General features: G+C 43.4%; 2 protein-coding genes and 1 long non-coding RNA gene across 3 annotated transcripts; 1 reads left to right on the top strand and 2 right to left on the bottom strand.

Annotated features, from left to right (window-relative positions):
• Positions 1-1805: 1805 nt before the first annotated feature.
• On the bottom strand, positions 1806-6130 carry agk (acylglycerol kinase). The gene is made up of 14 exons (XM_071896858.2): positions 5882-6130; positions 5644-5683; positions 5446-5525; positions 5235-5310; positions 4995-5120; positions 4785-4879; positions 4546-4615; positions 4098-4177; positions 3935-3992; positions 3079-3226; positions 2886-2983; positions 2676-2746; positions 2487-2571; positions 1806-2327 (listed from the first exon to the last, which is right to left on the bottom strand). Exons 1-14 carry the CDS (start codon positions 5989-5991, stop codon positions 2193-2195), a joined length of 1272 nt encoding a protein of 423 aa, XP_071752959.1. The 5' UTR covers positions 5992-6130; the 3' UTR covers positions 1806-2192.
• A 468-nt stretch (positions 6131-6598) lies between these two features.
• Positions 6599-25905, top strand: nup205 (nucleoporin 205). Its single transcript, XM_071896823.2, has 42 exons — positions 6599-6629; positions 7439-7581; positions 7691-7862; positions 8271-8415; positions 8634-8793; positions 8953-9181; positions 9386-9550; positions 9743-9918; positions 10094-10207; positions 10372-10509; positions 10996-11146; positions 11489-11694; positions 11992-12174; positions 12681-12731; positions 13064-13273; positions 13563-13800; positions 14118-14307; positions 14473-14593; positions 14904-14985; positions 15151-15315; positions 15638-15762; positions 15974-16088; positions 16478-16627; positions 17010-17084; positions 17198-17355; positions 17488-17568; positions 17871-18062; positions 18291-18498; positions 18986-19084; positions 19423-19571; positions 20266-20457; positions 20640-20761; positions 20932-21064; positions 21437-21563; positions 21766-21839; positions 21988-22116; positions 22495-22621; positions 22875-23047; positions 23313-23442; positions 24202-24330; positions 24559-24635; positions 24820-25905. Exons 1-42 carry the CDS (start codon positions 6602-6604, stop codon positions 24970-24972), a joined length of 5985 nt encoding a protein of 1994 aa, XP_071752924.1. The 5' UTR covers positions 6599-6601; the 3' UTR covers positions 24973-25905.
• LOC144538558 (uncharacterized) lies at positions 7204-9777 on the bottom strand. Its single transcript, XR_013504357.1, has 3 exons — positions 9388-9777; positions 9023-9153; positions 7204-7852 (listed from the first exon to the last, which is right to left on the bottom strand). It is a non-coding gene; the product is annotated as an uncharacterized LOC144538558 (long non-coding RNA).
• Positions 25906-26798: the final 893 nt, after the last annotated feature.

The following is a 26798-nucleotide window of genomic DNA, read 5'->3' as shown; positions in this document are numbered from 1 at the left end:
CACGCTCATGCTTGAACTGTAAAGTTGTTTTTTTTGTGTGTGTGTTCTGTTTATGGCCCAATGTTTTGCCAACATGAGGTCTACTGATGTACAGTCTGAGCCAACAAGTGGTTCTGGAGTGGAGGGTGTGTGTATGTGTGTGTGTGAGTGTGTGTGTGCTGTAGAGACACTCTAAACCGGCTTTCATTTTCTTTTTAACACAAACCAGCGTCTGGTTCATCAGTGGGAGCTAATGTATTTCATGGATCCGGTTGACTGGAGAATCTTGATAGAGCTGTTTGCAGTTTTCTTGTTGATCAGCTTCAGACAGATCCTCTCTGCTTGTCTGTGTCCGTGACAAAGATCCCTTTGTGTGTGTGTGTGCGTGGAGATCCGGTGATGTCATGGCCGGGGCTGAGGAGAAGGTTTTTACCCCTCCTCTCTGGGAAGATCCACAGAAAGGCCCCGTCTGTTCCGGCTGAGGGTTCCTCTCGCTCTTTTCATCGCGGTCCCATTCAGCGAATCCAGCTTTAGAGATGGGCCGATTTGGAGATGAGTGCCTTTTGAACACTCCTGGCAGACTGACGCCTCATTAAGTTAATGCATCCAGTCGCCGTCCAGATTGATCATTTGTTCCGTGTACATCAATGGAACATCTGAAGCCGATGCTGGCTTCATTTAGAGCAGTGGTTCTCAACCTTTTCAGCTTGTGACCCCCCCCGAAAAACAAAACAAGTCTACTGACAACTCCCTGGTGCAAGTGTAAATGTGCAGGATGAGGAACTTTGACACCAAGTTATGGCTTTTATTTTCTCTTTTCAGGTTATTTTGCCTAATTAATTCAGTGGAAGAAGACGAGAGCCTGCAAATACTCGCTATTTCATAAGGGCATTGATCAGAAATTTGTATATTACAAATAGATATATTTATCCCCAGGTTGAGAACCACTGATTTAGAGAGCAGGCATAGACTATGGCCTGTAACTTGACTTCACTCCATATTTGTTTTCCTTGCTGGTTTAGAAAGAATAAAGACGGTGCAGTGAGTGTATGTGAAAGAGAAAGGGCACTTCGGTTTCAGTGCTGGTATTAAAATGGGGCCTTAAGGAAAAAGTTTCTCAGACTTGTGCTACTGTAAATTGACTGACTTATTATGTACGTTAAGGTATTTGCTAAAAGATTTAAGTGTATTGTTCTTAACACTTGCGACTGATCTTACTGTCTCCAGTTGAAACTGTTGATCCTGACCGGTTCATGTTGCCGTCGGCACACAGAAGCTTTCTCTGACCTCTGACAGTGTTTGTTTTACAGGTGTATGTAGTATGGAAAAGGGAATGTACACAACACACACCACTGTATAAAATGCCTTCTTTGTGGAGTTGTTCACAGATGTGTACCAGCATTAGCTAATAAGAATTTATTTGTACAGTGTGTCACCCCACTGAATGTCAATAGAACGCAAATCTGTATTACACACATGCAGCAGCACATTAGTGTAACCATTTCTCCTCGATTGTAACTGCAAACCAAGTGTACTCACACAATAACTAACAAAACCAGTCTATACTTTTACTAATGTGAAACACTGTAAGAGATGTCAGTAATGTACACATGAACTTAATAGCATGAGCAACTGTTAATTCCACAGTACTGCCATTCTAAAACAATAAAACATTGATACTGTATAAGTATTAACGATGCAGCTGAGATCTCAGTGGAAATGTTTCTATCACTTGATCACTTTGTAACTAAAATATGCTGAGAGTGCAAGTCTCTTTTTAACTGGTATAAAAAAAACTTGGTAGAGGACTTTGTGAATTGGACATATATTGTTTTTATTGACTGAATTTCAATGTGATGACATTAGTAAACCATTCAGTAAACATAAAGTCCATTAGACATACTGTACAGGTTAATGGCTTAGAAAAAAGCAAAAAAAAAAAAAACCTTGGTCCTTTTATTCAGCATGTAATGTAGTCCTCTTTCATAATTGTTAAAAATAACTCCAAATGAATATTTTGGGAACATGTACATGTAGTAAAACAGACCTATATTTCAGACCAACAGCACTTTCTGACAATTTAAAACTGCAGACATCCGTTCTCAATATGAACTCAGAGGTTCAAGGCAGCTGGCCCACTGCTCCATATTTCTCTTTAAATCAGTTTTTCCCCTGCTGTTTGTGTCTCCTGGTTTCTGCTCTTAGTTTTCTTCTCACTGCATCTGTGTGAGGAGCTGTTCTCTGCGCTCGGCGCTGATGAAGAAGCGTAGTTTCCGTGGCAACAGCCTCACCTCGACGGGCATGGCCTCGTACTCCTCGTTGTCGATGTTGTAGAAGCCACCTCCGCCCTGCAGGGTCAGGCCAGAAAGTTAAATGTAAAGACACAAAAATACACTAAGCTTTAGAAGCAGATTCATTAATACCGGCACAATCTTTTCTCACAGAGGTTTGATTTGCTTTGATGTGACAAAATGAATTGGGATCAAATCAGTTAGGGAGTCTCTGACCTCTGGCAGCTGCAGTCGACACGCGCCAACTTCCAGTTTTGTGGACGTTTTAGTGAACAAAGTTGGGTCTTCTTCTTTTTTATTCCTAGGATGAAGAACATACATTCTTTTACTTAAAACTGCATAAACCCGCGTCAGTTTTATTGTCTCGACAGTGTGGGTGCGTGTGTATAGCAGACAACTACTGACCCAACAGTGATGAACTCGCCCACAGTCAGATTGTCTGGCTCCGCGCTGATCATCAGGGAATCATTTATGCGCTAAAAGGCAAGAGAAATGGACAAACAAATATGAAATTATAATTCTAAGGGGAAGAAAAACAGGACAGACGTTTAGTCGGATGACGTCAGCATTCGTGTACTCGTGAGGTTTTGTAAGTACAATTATTTTTGGACTGACCCTCTCCGCAGGGTTTTTGTTATGCGTCTGAATCAACAGCTCCAATGTGGACAGCTGCTGTTCCTCCCACTTCTCTGGCTCCACGGGTTTTGGAGGCTCTGAGTAAACAACACACACAAACCATAAACCATAAACAACCTCAGAACATTTCACTGTTATGATGCAGTATCAACGCATCCGTCACACACGCTACCTTCAACAGGCGGGTGCCAGTAGTTCTTCAGTCTGCGGACGATGCGGTACAGCAGGTTGGGCCTGGGCGGCTTCTGAGGGGGCAGGTCGGGGGGCCGGAGGCTGGGGGCCAGGTAGGACACCGAGGCTTCCCGAACCAGGGGCCACTCCTGAGGGGCGTGAGGGACAGTTCAACACAGTGCGGGATACAACTGCATCATCAGGCTCAGGATTAGAGCACAGACATGGGTGAGAAATGTGGGAGTGGGAGAAATCTGAAAAGCAGCAATACATTGGTGGCATCTATGTTTTAGGGTTTGCCCCATATGGGTTTTTGAAGGCCGATACCGATACTGATATTTTTTTTTATTGAAGCTGCCGATAGCCAATAATGATTAGTAATCAGTATTTGGAAATTTGATCCAAATTTATGCCCAGAAAGTTACAAGTATTCAGTGTTTGCCTGCAGAATTTTATTCTTGTCAGAGTAGAAAAGCCTCTGAATTTAGATCATCATGGGACACTAAATTTCTCCATTGAAACCCAGACTTATGGGATTCTTTTAGGGTTAGCAGCTAAGCAGGGGGACCCACCACACCTATTCAACTGTAGGGGAAACTCTAGGAGATATTACTGCCATTAAAAGAACAAATAATTTACAAAAAAACATTATGGAACAATTAGATGAAACAAAGTAAAATGACCAAGGAAAATATAATTTCATTGAAGGTTTTACATTCTGTTTTTATGTAGCTGTGGTCAGGGTGGAACCTCCATCATATTGGCGATAGACCAAATGAATGGACGATATCCGATATTTAATAAAAGGCCAACATAGTTCTAACTCTATTATGTTTAGGGAAAACATGCAGGCTTACCCGCAGTGTGCTAAACCAATGTGCTGCTCTTGTCTTCAGTGGTCCAAGGTACCAATATCTATGGGGGAAAGACCGTAGATAAGCTGTTAGATTTAAGTAGTAGGGAAATCATGTCACTGTTTACTCAAGTTTACTATTTGAGAGGCCAATTCTGTATTCTCACTTGCTGATTGTTGCAGCCGCATCTCTAAAAGCTCCCCAGCGCAGTCCCATCAGAGCAAACACTGGCTGTTCCGTCTCCCCCTGCACAGAAAAACCACAACAAAAATTCTAATTTCTGTCCAGGCTAAACTGATGACACATAATTTTTCAGTGCATTGCAAAAATGAAAGAATAAAAGCAAACGGTTTATCTAGTATTTAAACCTCATTATTTTGAGAGGTTTGAGTCAAATTATCAGATGAATTTGATGTTTCAATACATTTACTTTCAGAACAATTCACCTTGTTACGCTTTTTGAAACAAGCCATATTATGACAAGTGAATTTTTTTTGTCTGCTGGTGCAGCAGGACAATTTGACCTAAAATACTGAAATAAGCATGAGTCTGCATGCAAGACAAACACCAAGTTTGTTACTTGAAGAGTTTTCAAAGTAAAAGTATTTCCTTACTTTGATTTGGAGCACATCCAGAGGGATCGTGTCTCCCTTCAGAATGGACAGAGTCGCTGATGTGATGTGTCTGGAAAAAGAGGGAAGAGGAGGAAAGAGAAAAAGAAAAAGAATGAAAAAGTGTTTGCTTTCAGGCAACCCCTATGCTAATTTGATGAGGCATTATATCCAATCAATTGTGGGATAGCTTCTAAAGATATAAAAATGTATCTTCAAGAGTGAATTTATAAAATACTTACTTGACTTTGTTGTCACTTAGCAGGTGAAGACTCGGACTCAGGGAATTGCGAGAGCCCAGTGGAATGAATCCAATTGGTGTTTCACTGAATGTTTCCTATTGTCAAGAAACATCCATTCAGTCTTTATCATTTATATCACAAACTAAACTAAACCTAGGTATACAAACAGTGGCAATTAATGGATCAGTGTACTTGCTGTGTGACACCTACTTGATCTGGCCTCCGCAGTAAACCAGTGACGACTTCCTGCAAGGTGCCGTCCCCTCCGGCCACAATCAACATGTCTGTCTGCTCCATGAGCTCTATCAGCTTCTTAGCCTGGCCTTCATAGTCTGTCTGTAGAGGAAATCCAATAATACACTCTGTATAATCTCAATATTACACAAGGCGTTCCCTGCCGGTGCCAGTAAAAGTTCTGATGTGTTCAAACAGAAAAACACCAAACGATACCTTGACGATTGTAATCTCCACACCAGCCAGGTGTAAAATAGGGGCAGCATTCTTCTCAAACAAGTTGTTGGCTTTTCTGGGGAGAGCAGGGAGAAGAGTGAGACAAGAAACTAGAAACATGCAGAGAAAAACTATAATAATATAATACTTGCACTGAGGAAAAATAGGTGGCAGAAGTGTAGACAAGACTCTCTTGGAGTTTGTGTCTTACCCACTGCAAGCTGCAGGGTTCAAAATAACGGTTGCTTTCTTCAGCTGCTCCTGTGGCGCTATCTGTTGACGCCCAAATTCCTATCACAGAAATGACAATTATAAGCACCATAGGAAGGTTTAGGTATTATACAATACGATCATTTAGTGCAAGCCGAGGCTGGAAACACTTTGTACACAAACAACAGTGATTTCTTACCCTGGCCTCTAGACAAGCTTCCCTCCGCAGAAGACTGTCACTGATAAGACACAACACACAACACATATAAGACACATGAACAGGCCCACGCCCCATCTAATCCGTCTGGTCCTTCATACTGTGGCTGACATGTTGGATGTGCTGATCCTGAGCAACTATCGATCATCTACAGCAAAGTTTGAATTCTGAACAGTCAATTTCTCATGTTTATGATAATGTGGAGAATGCAGATACCCACCAATGTTTACCATACAGCCAGTGTCCCCCGTAAGACATAACACACACGGCAAATGTGGACTTCTTCCAGTGGTTCCGCAGAGTCCGAAACACTTTCACAACTCGGGCCATGGTGTCGTCCAAAATGCCCCACGCCCCTTATTCAATTAAATACTTGACTTATGGTGGTACCGGCATCTTTCAAGTCATAAATGACACATTTTCATCCCAGCGGTCACGGCTCCACCGCTGTCAAACTAGCATGGACATGTTGGTGTAACGACAAAACAGTACCGCTCAACACAGAGCAGGGCAAACGATGGTTCCACTTGCAGTACAGGAAAGCGTTTCAGCACTACAAAAGCATTGTTTTCTTATTTACAACTTTCATGAAAAATAATGTTTGAAAAATAATGGAAATTTTAAAACAACAAATTAACACAGAAAGCTCAGAAAGTCAAATGAAGACATCTTATAGTCTTCTACTTGTGAACTACAGGTCCCATCTAGCAAATCTATGCTGAGCTGTGCGAGGACCCCGCCTGAAGAGATTGTCCACAAGTTCATCAATTTTCAAAATATATATATCTTGCTTGAGTACCCAGTGTACATATCAAAGTAGAATTAGTGAACATTTATTCAGGAAATATGAACAAAATATGTTTAAAGGATGAATTAATTTAAATTTCATACCGGCACAAGGCCGGGAGCTTCTGTCCAATTTTCCAAATCCGTGTTTATCATGGCGGCGCAGATGGCGGTAAATTCGGGTATGAACTATATTTCTTTCAATTATAACGAAATCACGAGAATGACTACTAGTAGCTCTTAGTTGCTGTTGCCTAAACAAGCACATGCATATTTGCTTTCAAGCGCCACTTTCATCCCATGTCGCAGGTTTCGACCACATGGTTGTGGATCTGTGTCAAGTTCAGGCATGAGCGGCTAGGCTAACTTAGCCTAGCTTGCAAGTTAACGTTACCTAGCTAGCTAATAATTTGTTTACTTTAACTGATAGGTGGTGGGGAAATATTTTAGTCTTACGCTGTACGCTTAGCACTTTATGTTTTCCTAGTAAAACCAAGGCCATGTGGATTTGAAAACTGACCCAGTGTAACTCCAGTCACAGCTGTCAGCAGACGAGTTATTCGGAAGCAAAAGTGAAACAAAATTGAATTGATCAAGCAAAGTTGTTGTGTTTGGCATTACTGCCTGGCATAACGCAAATTCACTTCCTTGTGCCATGCCTACTGCTTCATTCGTATAAAATCTAAACTACCCACTGCTAACCAATCTATCAATGAGCCTCGATCAGGTGTTTACACTCAGTCCAGTCAAGTTTATTTGTATAACCCTTAATCACAGTCTCAAAGGGCTTCACAACATTATGAAAACAATAAAAGAAAATGACCCCACCAACCTGAGACCCTCAACTGAGGACAAGGAAAAACTTCCACAAAAACCTCAATAGGAAAAAGAAAATAGATGATTCACAACACACCCACTTCTGCCACCTAAACCTGTATAAGTGTTTTTTTGTGATGAGACAAGGCCCTTGACAGTTCATGTACCCTCCTAGGAGCCAGTCTGTGGGGGCCGCTGAAGGAGCTATGGGAGACGGTGGAGGGTGCCGTGTTGAGGAGACAGCCGGAGAGCGTCCACCTCCTCGACCTGCAGCTGAAGAAACACAAGCCGCACTTTCTGTCGCTCTACAAGAACCCTGTGAGATGTTTGAATACACAAATCACTATCACTTTGCATTTGAATATTTCATTAGTATGTCTCTAGTGTAGGTTTATTTCTAACAAACAGGTTTTCTCATGTTCTTCAGCCAAAGAGTGCAGAACAGAGAGAGAAGGTGCGTAAAGCCAGCACAGAGGGCATCGCCATCCAGGGCCAACAGGGGTCGCGCCTCCTTCCTGAGCAGCTCCTCACAGAAGCCTTCATCCTCAGTGATTTGTTTGATATCGGAGAGTTGGCTGCTCTGGAGCTGCTATTGGCAGGTAATGTGCACACAAGGAAAAGACAAGACTTATAAGCACACTAGTATCTCATTTCACAGTTATCAATCAAATTATGTTGTGAATTTGGTGACCAGGTATTATGTGCACATCACAGTCAACACTAGCTGTAATTTGGCAGTCTGTTTTCTTATTCAGTGATCATCCTATGGGTCCTCCTTTGGACAAAAAGCCCCATCTTGGGATATTAGTAGAGATTTTTCCCCCCAGGATTTTCATGCCTTATGGACACAACACTCCCATTCATTTTTAATAGCGATTTTTGTTTTCCTGCTTCCTGTATTGTCCTGATCGCATCTATGATCTCGGGATAAGGCCTTGTATGAACGCCACTACAGACGTGCAACATTTCACAAGGTGCATTTTATGAATATCTCTGTGTTTTTCCAGGTGAGCACCAGCAGCCCCATTTCCCAGGCCTGACACGAGGGCTAGTGGCCGTGCTGCTCTACTGGGACGGGAAGCTGTGTGTGGCCAACTCCCTGCGCTCGCTCATCCAGTCACGCCACGGCAAGACCTTCACCCTGGAGCTGAGGTATTGACACTGTCTCCACTTCCCACACCACTCCCTTTAGTGCCTGAGCCAAACACATACAAGTAGCTTACACATTCTAACATTGACAGGCACACTTGCGAAGTTGCGATGATTAAAAAGGTTTTCATTATGACCATATTGTCCTGTACTGAAACATTTTCCCCCCCAAAACCCAGATATACTCATTGAATTGTTGTGTTGTTTGTTTTCTCGCTCAGTGGAGAGCTGGTGGCTTTGACGACACGTTTTACAGATGAGCTGATGAGCCAGGGTCTGACTAAACGCATCCTAAGCTTGGTGTCAGAGATCAACGTGACACGGGAGTTCGAACGGCTGCAGAAGGAGCGCGGCCTGGGCAACGAGAAGCACAGGAAGGAGGTGAGAGCGAATGGGCCTTAATTTTAAATCACGCTTGTTGACCAAACCGAAGCCAGTGCTTTCCTGGCTGTGACTGAAGTAGAAACATCATGTAGTGGAAGGTTGCAGAGAGGAATATGGACAGCATTCAATTTTATACCCTCCCTCTCTTGTCACCAGGTATCTGACCTCATCAAAGAATGCAGACAGGCACTGGCAGACAGCTTGTTTTCATGGACCTGCCAATCACCTTTGACTAAAGACGACACCCTGGCTCTTATTGGCCACCTGGAGACGGTGACAGCTGAAGCCGATGGCTCATTGGACGGCGTGAACCTGGCTCTGGTCATGTCACTGCTCTACTGCTTGGATGTCAGCTTCCTAGAGCAAGGCACGGAAGATAGAGAAGGTGAGAGGAAAGGAAAGTTTGCTCATTCTTGGTTTTGTTGGCATCTCATGAACTCTTACGCTTATGATTTTCCACGAGTTCAACTTTGATTCAAGTCAGTGGTTAAATCCAATAAGAACTACTTGTATTCATGCACAAGAATGCTTTCAGGTCTAGTATTTCACAGTGAATGAAGTATAATCTCTATGCGTTGCGTTCTGCTAGACCTGCTCCAAGCGCTGCCGTTGCTGACGGAGAGGCAGTATGTGTCTGCGGTGCACAGTCGTCTGATGGAGGGCCAGCCATGGAAGCTTCCCGGCCTGCAGGCTGTGTGCCGGCTGGCCTGGGCCCTGGCTCTGAGGGCCCTGTCCCAGCTGCCACAGGGCTCCGGTAAGGCCTCTAACCCTAAGAAAAAAAGAATATTGGTGGATTGTTTTAATTACTGATGATTATATTAAATCTATTGTTATTGTGTATGTTGTGGCCCAGTGTGTAGTTTGTTCTAATTGTTAATGCATATCGATCATGATATTATAGCCATATATTTTCTAATTTCTATTCATGTGTGTGTGTCCTGTGCAGCCCTGGTTGAGTTCACTGAGGCAGACGAGGCTCTGGCCGACCAGGCGCTCCTGGGAGACGTCTTCCTGTTCATGAAGGAGGGCATGCTGGGATGTGAGAACTTTGCCCAGGAAGAGTTCTTCATCCGTCGCCTCCATTCACTCATTACAGACTTCCTGGCTCTCATGCCAATGAAGGTGAGAGATGCCAGTGGTGCTGTGTTTCTTTTCAGGGTTTTTTACTTGAGTAAGAGGTTGATTTGTCATGGAACTTCTCAGAATTAGACATTTTCTTCATCATCAGGTTTTATTTCTATTATTTTGTATACTGATTTAAATATTGTGTCATTTACACGGTTTGCTGTCTTTGTAGGTGAAGCAGCTGCGTAACCGTGCTGATGAGGACGCCCGCCTGGTGCATATGTCCCTACAGATGGGCAGTGAGCCTCCGTCGTTACGCAAAGACTTAGACCAGCTCATGTTCCTGGTCAGTCTTCCTTAAACACACACACACACACACAAAACTAATTTTTTTACATTTTAATTTTCCGCGAGTAACTTCTTCATTCTTCAGCAGTTCACCAAAAATTAGAAGTAAATCCCTTGAGTTAACTTGCTAGTCACAGTGATTATTATACTTTGTCTCTCCAGATAGGAGAGTTTTACAACAAGGACCCGTTTGGCCTGGAGCTGGGTCTGGAGTTCTGGTGTCCCACAGAGTCTCTCCAACATGCCTCCCTGCAGGGATCCTACCTGGGCATGGCCCTGCAGAGGCCTCCGCACAAACAGGTAGGGGCTGGCTTTTCTGGACATGAGTCTCACCTTGCTAAAGAATTGGAGATTGAAAAACTGTGTTTATTAGTACTGAAAATTCTGACTATGTTGATGATGAGACAGAAGTGTATTGAAAGGTATCAAAAACCTTCAAAATGTTAGTTTCTTGCAATGGGATCTTGGTGTTATCATAGCCTATGGGAATTTCTCTGGAGGAAAGCAATTGAGCATGGTCCGATTATGTTAAGAAAAGAAAAATGGCATGCGGAAATGATAGCACATATTGTAAAGAGCTTATTTCAATTTTGAAACTTACGGAAAAATATTATTTTAGAACTAGTATTGAAATTGAAGTATTGATACTACTTTGGATCAAAAATTTCCAACATATCCAGCTTAAGTTATATCCAGGGCTGGATATAACGTATGTTATGCCTTTTGTATACCTTTTACTTCATTCTGGTAAAATATATATATATTTTTTCCTGTGCTATGCTGCAGGTGGTTCTGTCTAAGTTTGTGCGTCAGATGGGAGACCTTCTGCCCTCCACCCTCTACATCTCCTATCTGCGTATGCTAAAGGGCCTCGCCAATGGGCCACAGTGTGCACACTACTGCTTCAGCCTGCTAAAAACCAACGGAGCCCCACACGGTAAGATCGGCTTGTTTCTTCAATACGTATTTCACAAGTGAAGAAAAGATTAATGAGATTAATTACAATTAACAGAGATAGAGAGTTGATTCCAAATCCTAAGGGTATTTTTGCAGGGTCAAGAAATCAATTTAACTTAAAATTTAACTGATAGGAATGATGTCTTTGGGTGTAACAGCAAGTTGGAAAATTGTTCAGTGTTGGCAGAGGTTTGTGCTCTCCAAGTGTCTTCTAGTTTCATTTATCAAACTTAGCCTGGTAGCATTACTGAGCAGCATATTGCTATTATTGTTTTATGCAGATGCGCATGAAAGCCAACTAACTGTGTGTACATTTATGCAGGCGACAACATCCAGGGAGTGGCAGGTAACCCTGTCTCTTGGGAACACTTCTTTCACTCCCTCATGCTCTACCACGAGAACCTGCGAAGAGACCTGCCCAATCCAGATGCAGCGCACTACCGCCACCCGCCACTGAGGGGCATCACGCAGAGGGAGCTGGACGGACTCACCTCCTTTTTGCAGTTGCTCACCACCATCGTTACTTGGGTATGGTACAACATGCTGTTGGAGCTCCAAGAGTATTTGGTTTTGTGCTCTTATTGCTTTGGCTGTAAAATGACATTGTGAAAATACGATTGGAGCTCATGGAATTTTGACTGGTTTGCCAAACTTTGACGAATAGTTATTATAACCTAGTACATCATTAAGGACAGCGTCAAGTGTGATTGGTCTGTCCTAAAGTCTGAAAGTTCTCCTTGCTTCTAGGAAAGCTCCCTTCAGTAGGCTGAGATGTTTTAGGTAATGTATCATCTAACTGTGTTGGAATTTTGTATGTTTTTTCAGTGTGAAAACGCTCGGCTGGCGTTGTGCGAGCACCCCCAGTGGACCCCAGTGGTCGTGATGCTAGGGTTACTACAGTGCAGCATTCCACCGGTCCTCAAGGCTGAGCTCCTGCACTGCCTGGCTGCCTTTGGGAAGTCACCAGAGATCGCTGCTTCACTCTGGCAGTCATTGGAGTACACTCAGGTCAGCCTGGGATACATAGAATACTATTAATAGAGTTGCCTTAGTCTTTATGCTGTTATAAGAGGATGGACATGATGGACATTTTTCACATTAAATGTTTTGTTATAAAATGCTGTATAGCAAAAAAGAAACATTACTCAAAGTGCATTATTTAATATCTCTAAAATATAGAGGATCCAGTCTGTAAAAGTAGACTGAAAAGAAGACTGAAGTGCTTCATTAAGTCCTTCTACTATACTTACTTACTTACTTACTTACTTACTAGAATTTGTTTTAATTTTGTGTGCATGCCAATCATTTTGTCAGTGTCACTTTCTTCAAATGGTAGATATCTTATGTTGGAATGAAACTCTTCATATTATCCCACCCTAAACCCACCCTATCTTTATCCAAAATACCTGATCCTTGTACTGTTTTGAAACTAATTTTATAATTTGTGTTGTTAGAGCTGGTCTTGTATCATCAGATCTGCTTAAGTGCTATAATTCCGTGCTCCTCTACTACAGATCCTTCAGACAGTGCGAGCCCCAGGACAGAGACAGGCTGCTGGGATTGAGGTGAGTCTGTTGTCAGGATTCCTTGTTTTCTGAGTGTGTGTAATGCTGGATTCTCACTACTTGACTTTTAGCCAGATTTTTTTATCTTGATTGTTATTATTTTTTTCTTTCAATCCCAACATGGATTACTAACCAGCTCTCTGTTGTTGAACCCCATTATAGATTCTTTGTGTAGTATGTGCAAAGTGAGAGAGTAGAAATCTACTGTCTGTTTTAATGTGAAATGCTTTCTGTTTTCAATCTGTTGAGATTTTAAAAGTTGTGTAGTCTGTAAGCAGTGTGTGTATTTGGCTGGCAAACCTGTATTTCTGACCTGTATTCCCGGCTCTTAGGTGGAGCTGAACGAGATCGAGTCGAGCTGTGAGGAATACCCTCTGACACGCGCCTTCAGTCAGCTGATCAGCACATTGGTGGAGAGCAGCCTGCCCGTCAACCTGGGGGCGGGGCTACGCGTGCCGGGGTTCCAGCCCTACCTGACCTTCCTGCGTGACGCCGTGTTCCTCCCCTTCCCCACCAGAGCTTATCGCCGTCCAGCTGAGAAGGTATAGTGCCGTGTAATTCGCTCTCTGTGTCTATTGAAGATATGTGGCTCCAGTGAACTACATATACACCTGGTAATAAAATACCAATGCAGATGAACGATGCATGGAGATTTTGTTTAGATAACGTACCAAACTACGTTTAAACATAAAATATAGGATAACAAACTGATTTTTTGAAACCACCTATTTGGGGTAATTTTGGAAACTTCCTATTTTCTTTTCCCTCTTACTGCTATTCTTCACCTTTGTTTCTCCACTTTTCCTCCTTTTTTCCTTTTCCATCCTCCAGTGGGAGGTAGCCGACGCCGTCTTGGAGGTGTTCCACAAGCTGCTGCGGGACTACGAGCCTCAGCCGTCAGACTTCATCCAGGAGATGGTGGAGCTGCAGGGGGAGCAGGTCCCGGCCCACAAGCCCCCCGGCCACAGCATCATGTTCCACCTGCTCAACGACTCGCCCATGCTGGCACTCTGCCTCAGCCTGCTGGAGGAAGGCGTACGCCAACTGGACACCTACGCACCCTTCCCTGGTGAGAGAGCATATGCAGCTGGTGTTAAAGAAAGACAGGAGCACACACAAACACACGCCAAAACTTGCTGTCTTCCTGTTCAGTAAAGATACATATATGCATACAAAAACCCTCTTACTCTTCAGTCAGGACACATACATGTGCAGACAAACCCAGTTCACCCTTTTCTGTTGATCTCTCTTTCGTCCTATCTCTCTTTTGGATTTTTGGATGCACTACTCCCATACATTTGTAATTGAGATTGTCTGTTTTGTTTTTTGTTTTTTTTGGTGTGTGTGTATGTTCTGATGGCATCCTTCATTACTTCTCCCCTCCAGGAAAGAAGCATTTGGAGTCGGCAGTGCTGCACTGCCTGTGCCTAGTGGACTTGGCTCTGCAGAAGGAGGTTTTGTTCATGGACCTGCTGAGGGAGAGCCAGGCCTCCCTGCTGGCCTCCCCCTTGGAGCAGCTCCTCCAGGGCGTCAGTCCTCAGACCCGTAGAGCCGATCACATCGTCAATATTGCCAGGTAAGGGCAGCCAGGTGGAACAGCAAAAATTATTTTTCAAAGGCTAGTTGGCACAGAAAGGGTGTAACTGAGTGTCAACCCTAGCCCAAGATCCAAAATGCCACACACCACACCCCTGAAGTATCCATATTCATTCCCTGGTTTTGTTTTGTCTGTCCCTGGCAGGTATCTGTACCACAGCAGCTCCAACCCAGAGGCAGCCTTCCAGAGTGCCAAGATCCTGCGTCGTATCGCCCGCTACCCAAACATTCAGACTAGGCTGGTAGGAGATTTCACACACGACCAGGTATGTGCAAGTTTGTCTAATCACTTTTAAGATACTTTTCACGAAAAGTCACAGTGCATTTCAAAAGCACAAACTGTAAAATAATAGTAGGCAAAAGAGAAAGAAAAAAGCAAACAAATATATTGTACAGATGAGTAATTATTACACAATTATTAACATGTTACACTGAGACTGGATTCATATCTTAACCATTACAAGGTAGATTTCATGAATTTTAACTATTGTCTTATTTCAGCTTCAGTAACCTTAGTAATCTTCTCTTTATTGATGTATTAGAACTTCACATGACTTTTGTATCTCTGTCCTACAGATTGTGAGTGACAAGCTGATGGCAGGTTTTGTCGAGTGTCTGGACAATGAAGAGGCAGAGGAAGGCATCGAGAAAGGAGATGGTGAGAGAGATGGTCCTCATCCGTTCATTGTTGTCTTTAATCACCTTTTAATTAGCCTAATCTTCTGTATTTGATTTAAATTCCGCCAATCCTGTCCCAAGTATTAAACCTTTACAACAGTCATGCCAAAACTCACCATCCTCATCTCCCAACCCTTACTCCCAGACTCAGACCCACTGAAGAAGGTGGCAAGGATCCAACACGAAACCCAGATCCATATCCTGAACTTGCTGATCACCTCCTTGGAGCTGAAGACCCCCAACCTGGCCCTCTATCTTCTGGGCTACGAGGTCAAGAAGCCCATTTCCTCCACCAACCTCCAGGACCCAGGTCAGGCCGTGGCTTCAGCTATTGACATGTTGATTGGGACGATGATAATGATTCTAGTATCAATTCAGACTATAGGGACTTCCTTGCCTACTTGAAAGGAATATCCATGACGTGCTCAGAGATAGGCGATAGTGGAACAGCAAATGTGTACAAAGTAGATTTCCAGAGAGCCTAGAGACTTAAACATTCAAAAGATGTAACCTGAGTTTATTATGGCTCTGCTGTGCGAGCATTTAATTCAAACCAGCAGTGCTGTCAGAACCACGACTTTTAATTAGATGACCCAACAAATTGACCCTGCAGTGCTTGCTGTGTGTTACAGGTGTCCTGGGATGTCCTCGGAGCTGCCTGCACGCCATCCTGAGTCTGCTGCAGAGAGGCAATGAGAAGAGATCTGGACCTGCGCTCACTCGCCTGGCGCCACACCTGGCTGAGCTCTGCTACCAGGTACTTTCACCCTCTACTCACAACGCCAGGAGATTAGACACCATGACATAGGGATCGGTATGAACAAAAACAAACAAAACAAAATTCCACGTTGGCTTTTGCTTTTTGTTCCCTGCTCAGGAGGATTAATGTATATACTGTATGTCTTTTGAAGTCCTGGGTTAAATGTTTTTTCTGTTTGCGTGTCTCTGTCTTCGTCTCCAACTCTCAGGTGATCTACCAGCTGTGTGCCTGCGCCGACACGTCCGGTCCCACCATGCGCTACCTGAGGACCAGCCAGGACTTCCTGTTCTCTCACCTACAGCACCTTCCCTTCATCCTGTCTAGTGAGTACAGGTTCCCCGCCGCTCGACACAGTCCCATTGCATACAATTTAAACAATATACATTTTAGAAATGTTGTGCGAGCATACAAAAGCTTGGACTAAGGGGATGGTAAGAAAACCAGACCTTTCAATAGAAATTAGTGGGTGTTTTGTATCGTAATGAAAAATTGATCATGAGTAAAAACAAAAATCACATCCCTGAAATATAAATGTGAAAAGAATTGTTTGATAGTAGTTCCTTTCAAAAGGTAGTAGTAATAGTATACACCTTTTTGCTTTACAAAACAATAAATGCCACTGATTGAATGTGATTCATTAATTGCTTATGAATGTACATTGTCCTTTCGGTTTCCTTGCCCTGATCTGTGCCCTGCCCTCTGTTCTCCTCAGGTAACCAGATCGCTGCCCTCTCCCAGATGTCTTGGCTCATGAAGACGGCGGCCATCGAGCTGCGAGTGACTTCACTGAACCGCCAGCGCTCACATACACAGCGCCTCGTCAACCTTCTGCTGGATGACCAGCCACACACTCGGCATACAGGTATGGGATGTGCGGTCAAACACATACAAGGGTGTGCGAGGGTCCTTAAAAAGTGTTCCGATTTGTTTTTTAAATTTGAGGCCTTAAATAGCAGTTAATTTCAGTGGATGATGGAATGTATAATTTTGAATTTGATTTAAAATGATTTACTTATTATTTTATTTTTTTTACGTTTATATTTTTAATTCCATTCTTAATGGAATTAAAAAAGATCTTGCCAAAGCCTGCACATACACTGACACAACACCATGATCATGATCACACACCCACACATGCACACTCAAACATGCAAAAACTGCCCAGTCTAACTCGCTTTCACCATGATCATACAACCAACCTTATTAACACATGAACATAAGCGCCTCTCCATTTTTCTTCCCAGCTGATGGGGAATCAGGAATGGAGGAAGAGACCAGATCAGTCAGTGGTTTCCTGCATTTTGACACAGTTTCTAAAGGTTTGTAGCACCTTACTACACATATGAATCAAATATTTTAGCTAATTTCTTTTGGATTATAATACATTAGCATTGTCTCTTATTTTTCTCCTGTTCCTGTTTCGTGTCATCAGTGCGCAGGAAGTTGCTGAGTGTGCTGGACGCCATCGATTTCAGCCAGGATGTGCCTGAGCTGCTGCAGCTAGACTTCTTTGAGCGCACTCAGATAGAGCAGGTGATCTCCAACTGTGAGCATGTCAACGAGCAAGGACACACTGTGTGCAATGTCAAGGTGGGTTTGTAGTTTGAAAATGATTTTTCTCCTCCACTTTATTGTATTGTTTCAAAGTATAGGAAGCTTGTTAGTGTTTCATCTACAATTGATTCGATCCTTTGTCTTAAATTTTGGAAATGTTCCTCACAGTTGCTCCATAGAGTGCTGGTTGCTGAGGTGAACGCACTGCAAGGAATGGCAGCCATTGGACAAAGGCCCCTGCTAATGGAGGTGAGTGAGTTGTAATTGGTAGGACTCAGCTCCTGTGCCTACTCTGTCAGAAGAGAAGTGCAGTGCTACAGTTATGTAGCAGGAACACGTGGTGAGATGCATCATTTCCTCCAAGTTTCATCAAAATCCAATCAGTGGTGTCTGAAATGGCGCGTGACAAACAAACAAATGGGCAGATGGAAACCAATCTTGAAATAAGTAATTCTAATAAAGCTAATTAGTCCCTTGGAGGAAAAAGCTGAAGGACAATTGTAGAAACTGTTTCCCTACATTCCTCTCTGTTCCTGGGCATGTTCTTCTAGGAGGTGAACTCGATCCTGCAGCAGGTGGTGGAGCGGAACCGCGTCCGTCGGAGCCTGAGTGCCAAGCGCCACGCTCTGCAGTCCTGGAGGAGCCTGGTGGAGACGCTGCTGACCGCCTGCCCCGTCGATCTCATCCCTGCTGACGACAGGCAGCTCATCATCAGAGACCTGCTGCTAGACCTGCATGATAAGGTCCGGGAAGATTTGTGTCATATGGAGGGTGAAATTGTTGCAGAAATAATATCTGAGAAGGCATTCTTTACTGTGATTATGGATACAACGGTGATGCAGTAGGTTTAGCTAAATACTATCGGAGTCACCACATAATCACAGTAAGGAACGTTCTCAAGTGTATTATGGGTTTTATGCAGTCAGTTAATACAGCAGAAATACTTTTAAATGTTGCCATGTACTTTCCAGGTGTTATCTGAGGATGCAGCAGGAGAGCTGATGCCCATTGTTGCCGGGGCAGTCTTCACCCTGACAGCCCACCTCAGCCAATCAGTCCTGTCTGAGCAGCAGCAGGGGGCGGGACTAGAAGGAGTGGCGTCCTCTGGCTTTGCCTCCATCGCCAACTCCGCCCTGCACCTGATCCTCCGCAAGCTGCTCGACTTCATCCTCTGTACTGGTGAGCAATGAGTGTCCCACGCCGCTAAATGAGAGATCCAACTTCAGTTTCATTGCATTAGATTGTGGTTTAGCAACTTTATTTTACATTCAATGGCAACTTGAACAGAGCAAGGATTGAAAACATCAGCATCAACATTAGTTATTTGAATATATAGTCCCGCTGATAAATCACTGCAGGTTTTTGTTTTGTATTAGTTGCTTGCTATTTTGTTGCTAACAATTGATCGTTATTCTAATGTTGCACTCACTGTCGCTCTGGGTAAGAGCATCTGCTAAAATGTAAAATATGAAACATAGAAGAAATTAATTTGTGCCTCTAGGAGAAAATGCAAACCAGGCTTATTATTTCTCTCAAACTTTTCTGAGCTGACATGCAACAGTTATGGAAGAGGCCCAGGATGGGAGCACTGTATTTTAGTTTTTAAATAAGCACTTTGGCTTTGAAATGAGAGTTTAAGACTTATTATTGTCTTCTTCACTTCAAGGAGGTGGATTCCAGCGTCTGCGTGCTCACTTGTACGGCTCTCTGCTCTACTACCTACAAATCGCCCAGAAACCTGAAGAACCAGACACTCTGCAAACAGGTACAACACAATCACACAGACACACTAAGTATTACAGCAAATAAGGCTCAGGGTTCCTATGGTGATGTGGAAAGTCTGGAAAAGTATGGATTGTTAATTTGATCAGTTTCAGGTCTTGAAAACTGAGAATTGCCAAAAATATGGAAGCATTTTTGTTCTGTTCGGGTATACATGGAGCTACAGATTTTGTTTAGTTGTGTAGAATGTGTAAGAATCCTGTCGGCTGTATTTTTACAGTTCTTTAGCTTGGGTGAAAGTCGGCCTTTGCATCATATCAAAGAGACAATATCTGTATTTTGTCTATTCATCTAAACCATTCTCTCCCTCCGTCCCTACAGCAGGGAAATCCATGTGGGAGCGTCTGACAGCCCCTGAAGATGGTTTCTCCAAACTGCAGAGAGAGAACCTAGCTATCATTGAGAGCTATGGCACGGCTCTCATGGAGGTGGTGTGTAGGGACGCCTGCGACGGCCATGAGATTGGCAGGGTAAGAGCCAAACCATGCAGTGCTTACAACAATATGACTCATGTACTCAATCTGCCTGTTTTAGCCTCATACTGACATGATTTCAACAGCGTGTCTGCAGGATACTGAAATATTATAAAATGTCTTAAATTATATTATCTAAGGCCTGAAATGATCTTGAATGCAGTTAAAAATGCAATTTAAGTCAATTCAGTTTATAGGTCGTTTCTTGGTACACTGTTTGTCAGCCCAGTCATCCAAAATAAATTGTGCTCGGTCTACAGTTATCATTTTCACCTTTTGTCAGCTGTGAAATTGGTCTTATTTTTCATTGTAACTGGCATTAAAAAGGTCTTAAATTTAACTTAATGATACTTGCAGATTCCCTGTAACATGATGTATTCCCATTAAAGTCATCTCTAATTCAGGTAGTCAAAATGAGGAGTAAAGCAACAAAATATTTAATGGACAGAATTTGAGTCATGAGGATGAGTAATGTAAAATGGAAGATTAAACTTAATTGTTTGGCTTTGTATTGTGTCACATCAAAATCAGAGCTGTATTGTATATTAAAGGAAAATGATATGGCTCAGTCGAAATAGCTGCGATAAAACACTTCTATATTTTAACATGCATCCAGCCAGATGCTTTCTGCCCCCCTCCACCTCTCCAGGTGCTTCCTTTGTAATCCTCCTCTCTTCTCCCTGCCTCTCAGATGCTGGCCCTGGCAGTGCTGGACCGGATCCTGTCCATAGACCGTCAGAGCCAGTGGCTGGTGTACGTGTGCAACAGCGGCTACCTGCGCGTGCTGGTGGAGAGTCTGAGGCAGGATGACGTTGCCCTGCAGAGCCTGCTCACACCCCAGCCTCCCCTCCTCAAACCACTCTACATCTACGAGAGTAAGATGGTGAGGAGATTTGCACCACTGACATGCACACACACACACATACACACACACACACGCACACACCAATCTTTATTTGTTAAAGGATTTTTCAAGGCACAGTTACAAAGTCTCCTTATCCTGTTTCTAAAAACTCTACTTTTGCAAGATTATGAAGGTATTGACTCTTCCGTGTGTGTTTTTAGGCCCTGCTGACCCGTGTGGCTAAGACAGGCCAGGGGGCCGTGGAGCTGCTGCGCTGTGGGCTGGTGTCCCAGCTGATAGAGTGCCAGGTGTTTGACATGGTCCCCGACAGCGACGCACACAGGTAAGGATGGGGGCATGGAGGGAGAGGGATGGAGTAACCTCAATTGGTAATTTCATATATCCCTTTTCGCTACATTTCAATGTGTTTCGGTGACTCAAACACCTGTTTTTATAGTATCTCAACCATTCTTATGTGGATATTTTTCTGTGTCTGTTCGCTCTGTGCTACAGGGTGATGAGGGACCCATCGGGCTTCATCCCCAGCCCTCTGGACCGCTACAGGCAGATCCTTCTGCCGACCCTCAGGCTCTTCCAGGTGATCCTGACCTCCACCACCACGCATTACCAGCAGGGGGCGGCACAGGTAAGCACACTTACTGTAACATATCACAAAGGCATCTCTTGTCGGGTTTTAATCATATTCTGAATAGCCTAGTGTTTTTTTAATGAGTCCATTACCTCTTGAAATGCTATGTTGTCTCTCCATTGGCTCTATTCACCCTGGCTGGGGCTAACGGTTCGGTTTGAGTTTCCTTTGATTAACCATCTAGCCAAAGGAAAGCAGGATTTGAAAATAAGTGCATCTTTAATTTGCACATAGTATCTGTATCAGTAGACAATCACATACATATCACTTTAATACCGCAAAGTAAATGCAATGCAAAACTTTTCTATGAGGTACAGAAAACATTGTATTTAGAATCAGTAACTGTTAATCCTTTTAATGTGTGTGTAGGTTCTCCAGTGGCTGATTGTTCATGCAGACACCATCCAGTCCCTGCTGCGCTGTCAGGAGCTCAGTATGGGAGCCTTACAGGAGCTCTCTCTGCTTACTGGCATCATCAGCAAGACGGCTCTGCCAGGTACGCAGTCAAACATAGCTAAGCATTCCTGAGCTTTTGGTCTGGGGATTGAGTATTAAACCATGAGCCAAAATGCCTCTTACTCGAAGAAAGTGGCTGAAAAAAAATGTCCATGCTGCAAACAATGTATTAACACATACAGTATCAGTTACCCAGCGAATGGTAGTGTTGCTAATGTTTAACTTTGATTTCTGTCTATCAGGAGCCCTTGAGATGGGAGGGGAGGTCAACAGTGCTGCTCTCATGGAGTTCCAGGGTCATATCAACAGGTTCCAGGTTAGATATCGTACATTCCTTTTTTATCATATTTATCATGTACAACATAACTCATCCTTCCCTATGCCAGTTTCTATATGCTCGCTGGTGCTTATCCATTACAATATGTGAAATGTACCGTTCTAATATGCCTTCTTTTCTGTGGCAGCGTCTGTGTCTGTCCCTGCTCGGCCGTCTGGCGGGGAGCGAGAGGGAGAGGCTGCTGAAGCAGGCTGAGATGGCCGCACCCGGAGACTCAGCAGACCGACGAGAGGAGATGGAGGTGGCCATGCAACAGGTTCGAGGAAAAAGAGTTGGATAAAGGGAGTAATGAGGGATGGATGGGTGAGGGAGATGATGGATGTGGCATAATCACAAATGCTATTGGGTAACCACTTAATTGCGTAATTGCGTGCTAAATTGTAATTCCAACAGTGGTGTTATTTATGGGAGCTGTTGTACCCGATGTATGCAGTATATTCCATGATTCGCTCCACGTTAAACAGTAATGAATCAACCACTCGCCTGTATTCCTACAGCACAATGGAGAGAAAAAATGGGGAGAAAAATTTCCTGCTGAAAAAATGCATGTGGAGTCGGTGCTCATTCTGCCGTGATCATTACTCACCGGTTCTCCGTTGTCGGTGACCTGACTGGTTCTGCCCTCTGTTCCCAGGTGTGTGCTAACATCATGGAGTACTGCCAGACCCTGCTGCTGCAGAGCTCAGCCCAGGCCCAGTTCAGCATCTGCCTCTTCAGCCCCTCTGGCAACGAACCAGCTGGCAGGGACGGAGGACGCACAGGTCAGTGATACTCAGCTCCTACTCAGGGAGAGGGAGGGGAATTTGACTCGCATGTGTCTGTACCCACTTACCTGGAGTTTCAAAATGTGTATACACTGTAAACAGGCCATACATTTTCACAGTATTATTCCTCTATTCCATTTGTGAATACACCTTTTTTCAGTGTCTCAAATTTTAATGCACATTAGCTTCTCAGTTTAATAGTACTTATCCACAAATATGCAGCTGAACCTTTCTTCTTATTTTGTCTTAGACCTGTCCTCCACCCTGCCGTCAGTGGCGTACTCCCGTGCCCCCAGCCTGGGCCTGGTGCTCTACCTGCTGAAGAACAGCGCTGCAGATTTCTTCCGGTTCCACCAGAGTCACAGACAGAGTCTGGGCAAACTGCAGAGCCTGGATCAGCTGCCGCCTGAGGAACTCAAGGAGGTAAGGATGGACCAATACACTAACTCACTCTGTCTCGCACTCACACTGCAGCACATATCAATCAAACTCAATCTGTTGCCTCTCCGAATCCCTTATCAAATTCCAATTCTTCCCTTTTGTCCTAACCCTCCATCTATCTATAGTTTTGACACTTTAAGTTAAACAAACACATGAATAAACATAAGTAAGTAAGCTTTGTTTTAGCCATCTTATTGGCTCCAGTATGCATTTGCTTCAAGTCTTACCACAGATGTCTTGTCTGTAGTTGTGCCAAGGCCTGGTGTCAGGCCCAGGAGGGGTGGAGAAAATCTCGTCAGTCCAGAGGAGCCTGCTGGCCAAGAGACGACTGGTCCAGCTCATCAACAACAGAGCCAAGCTGCTGGCCCTCTGCTCCTGTATCCTTTTGCCCCTTAACTAAAGACTTGTGGTCACAGGAATGACAAGTGCTAGACCAAAAGAGTGATTTGATCCCTTTACTGTACACTAGAATCAGGAATTAAACCAACAGGCACAGGAGGTGTAGTGACTTTGATTGATGTTTTGGAATGTAAGGACACCTTTCCCAGACTTTGTTTCCCCGATATTGTCTAAGATATAAACAGCATTGCACATATTCTTCTCACAAATTTCTACATTTTTTTTAAGATAACAGAGATATAAACCTGGATTAAGATGGAGGGATGGATAGATAAATAGAATTATTGTCGTTTTACCAGTGGCCTGAAAACACAAAAGTCATTATGTGTGCCAAATTGGTAAATTGTACTTAATGTTATGCCTCTTTTGAGTAAAAAATGAAATGCCCTCACAACCAAAGCAGTACCATTTTATGAGTTCCTCATCATGAACTAAAAAATGAAACATGTGTAACGCAGCTATCCACTGGCAACTCCTTACTAGGTTAGAGAATATTTTGAGCTCTCTTAAATAATTTAGCAGGTGTTTCTCAAGACTTAAAAGCATTTATGCATAGGTCTTAGACTTGTCCTTGCCCTTCAGATCATGTTTTCATTCTGAACTGCTTTATACTTTATACTTAGCATATTGGCCCTACTGACTAGGAATGCACCCGAAAGCCTTTAATGGGTTTTGCTCCAGAAAAGCCACAATGTCATGAGGTACGGTGAAAAGCCTTGACCTGGCCTCCCCTTCAGATGTAATCGAGACCTGTTTATTTGTGTTGTGGCGCCACCTGGAATACTACTTGTTGTACTGTACCCCCACTGACCCCAAGGACTCCCTGTTGCCTGGAGCCAGTGCGTACAGATCACGCCTAACAGACGGTGAGGAAAGACGAAAAAGATGATTGTACATTTGAGCCAGGCTCAGAAATTGCTTAGGATTTTCATTTGTATTCAATCTATAAAGAAATAACTCTTAATTCTTAACTTGCTGACAAGAGTAAACCTAAACTTATTTTTGACCTCCTAGTTAGGAAAGTTCAACTGCACAGCTAATGTTTTGTCCTGGGAGAAGAATTTAGTCTGATAGTAATTTTTTTTTTTCTTCAGACTCGTTTGGTGGATTGCAGGGAAGTGGAGGCCGCGGTCTGGGTCTGTCCCGGGTCAGCCAGCAAGACCTAGACCTGGTAAGAAATGGCTGTAAACTGGAAGCCAGCTGTGTGTACATGTTGCACATATGGGCATGATAACAATACTCACAAACAGACTGTGCTCAACCTCTTGTCTGTTTGGGCTGGTTCACATACTGTATGTATACATCACTCGCTGCACTCTTCCTGATTCCTCTGACTTGCCTTTGTGTGTGTGCAGCTGCAGAGCGACATGGCCGCAGGATTCGGGGAGGCTCTGCAGAGGAAGCTGCTAGAGGTGGAGGGGTCATACAGCCAGGTCCGCTCCCGGTACACCTTCATCCAGGCCCTGGTCCGCAGGATCCGCGGCCTGCTCCGACAGCCCAAAAGCTGAGACAGCCACACACAAACACACACACACACACACACACACACACACACACACACAAAACATAAACCAAGACTGGCTGGAACTCCACTTCTCCCTTTTTCTTCTAAAACACTTTCAAAAGCTCTTCCTGGCATCTAGAGGAACACCACCAGCCAAACAAAACGGACAGAGGAAAACTACTACAAGGACTCAGACTTTCTGTCTAATATGGATTTTCTCGCTCTGAGCAACCTCACTCCTTTTTACTGGCTTGTTCAATCTCCTGTCTTGTGTATTATAAGGTCTTAAGGCCCTTACAACATTGTGTATTCTGAGCGACCAATGATGATTATATTGACTAGCGCTGTGCAGTGAGTGCGCCTCAGAGAAGAGGGATAATGTAACTTGCAGGAGGCACTCATGAAATTTTTACTGAAAAAGATTTGAGAATCTGATTATTATTTCATTTGGTATGATATATTTTGTGATTTTTTTTTTTTTTCTATTGTGAGAATAAAAACGATTTTCTAAATCAATTAAATACTTGTCTGGTTCACACACAACAACAAACCCTTAACCACTGTCTTTGTACACAGTCTAGTGGAAAAATCAAAGAGTATGGAGTCAGAATAATCAAAAACGGTGTTTCACTTTAGTAATACTCTCACTTTTTATCACACGTTTGGGGAGCATTCAACCTCCAACATAAACTGCCTTGGGGATTAGCTGTACTCTCAGTATCCATAATGGAAAACAGGCAGAATTACTACTTTGAAATATAAAAGTGTAGACCACAATTACATTATATTACCAAAGTATTTTGTCATTTTTTGCATGTGTTAAAGGTATGATCTTTAAATTGCATTTTCAAAGTGAAAGAAAATGGTGGTAACTACTAGATCTCTAGTAGTTGAGTGTACTCAACATTTAGCTCAGTATACACAGTGTGTGTGGATAGAAAAGCCCTTCCCATTCAAATCATTAAAGATGACCAATTGTCTGGTACGCTAAAAGAGAAATTTCCCTTTGGTGATACATTCATTTTCCTGGTATGGCAGTGATCCCAGAACACAGAAAATGTGAGATGATTTCCCAGAAAACGGAAATGGAAAAACTCAAAAAGTGAAATGAGCCTGTGAAAATAGGTACTTTTAGGTAAGCTCACACCTAACCACAGCTGTGACCACAGAAGTGGGCAGATTGGAAAGAGCCTTTATGTCTCATAACCAACGCTGTACATCTACCCAGAATGCACTGGACAGGAGACTTGGGTAGACTCTATCTCCCTTTTTGCAAGCAAGAACTGTGTGTGGAGTAAATCCTGGGCTCTCTGCCATGAACCAGCAGCCTCCATGTGCTTGCCTCTAATTCAGAAGCATCCAAGGCCTTCGGAGCTCTTTACTACAGCCACAACCACTTCTGACGAAACGCCACAAAATGACTAACTGCACCCTTTTTATAAGCGGGGTGTCTGGGCTGACTCATTCTGAATACGATCAGGAGAAGCAAAACAAGGAACCAAAACAGGCAACGCAAAAGCTGTGAAGTTAGTGATAAACTTGAAAGTTGAATCACAAGTGACTGAAAAAGTGATCGACAGCGTCATGCTTGTTACTCAAAAAAGCAATGTGTTAGTCATGGCTCATTTCACAATGGCTAACTTAAGCAAAATTAATATTACTTTTCCGCTGCACCCCCAAAATTGATCCATCCTCTTGATAAAATCAAAGTAAAGCTACTTCAGCAGGAGAGAGTAAACTTTTCTAACATTTCTCATCCAAGCCAGCTTCAACTGAGAGGACAATGACCAATTATTGGATAAATCAACTTTAATCTGATATTTAGAGGGG

This window comes from Centroberyx gerrardi, chromosome 4 (genome assembly GCF_048128805.1).
Source record: "Centroberyx gerrardi isolate f3 chromosome 4, fCenGer3.hap1.cur.20231027, whole genome shotgun sequence".
NCBI classification, from domain to species: domain Eukaryota; kingdom Metazoa; phylum Chordata; class Actinopteri; order Beryciformes; family Berycidae; genus Centroberyx; species Centroberyx gerrardi.
This window is presented reverse-complemented; position numbering and strand designations above follow the sequence as displayed.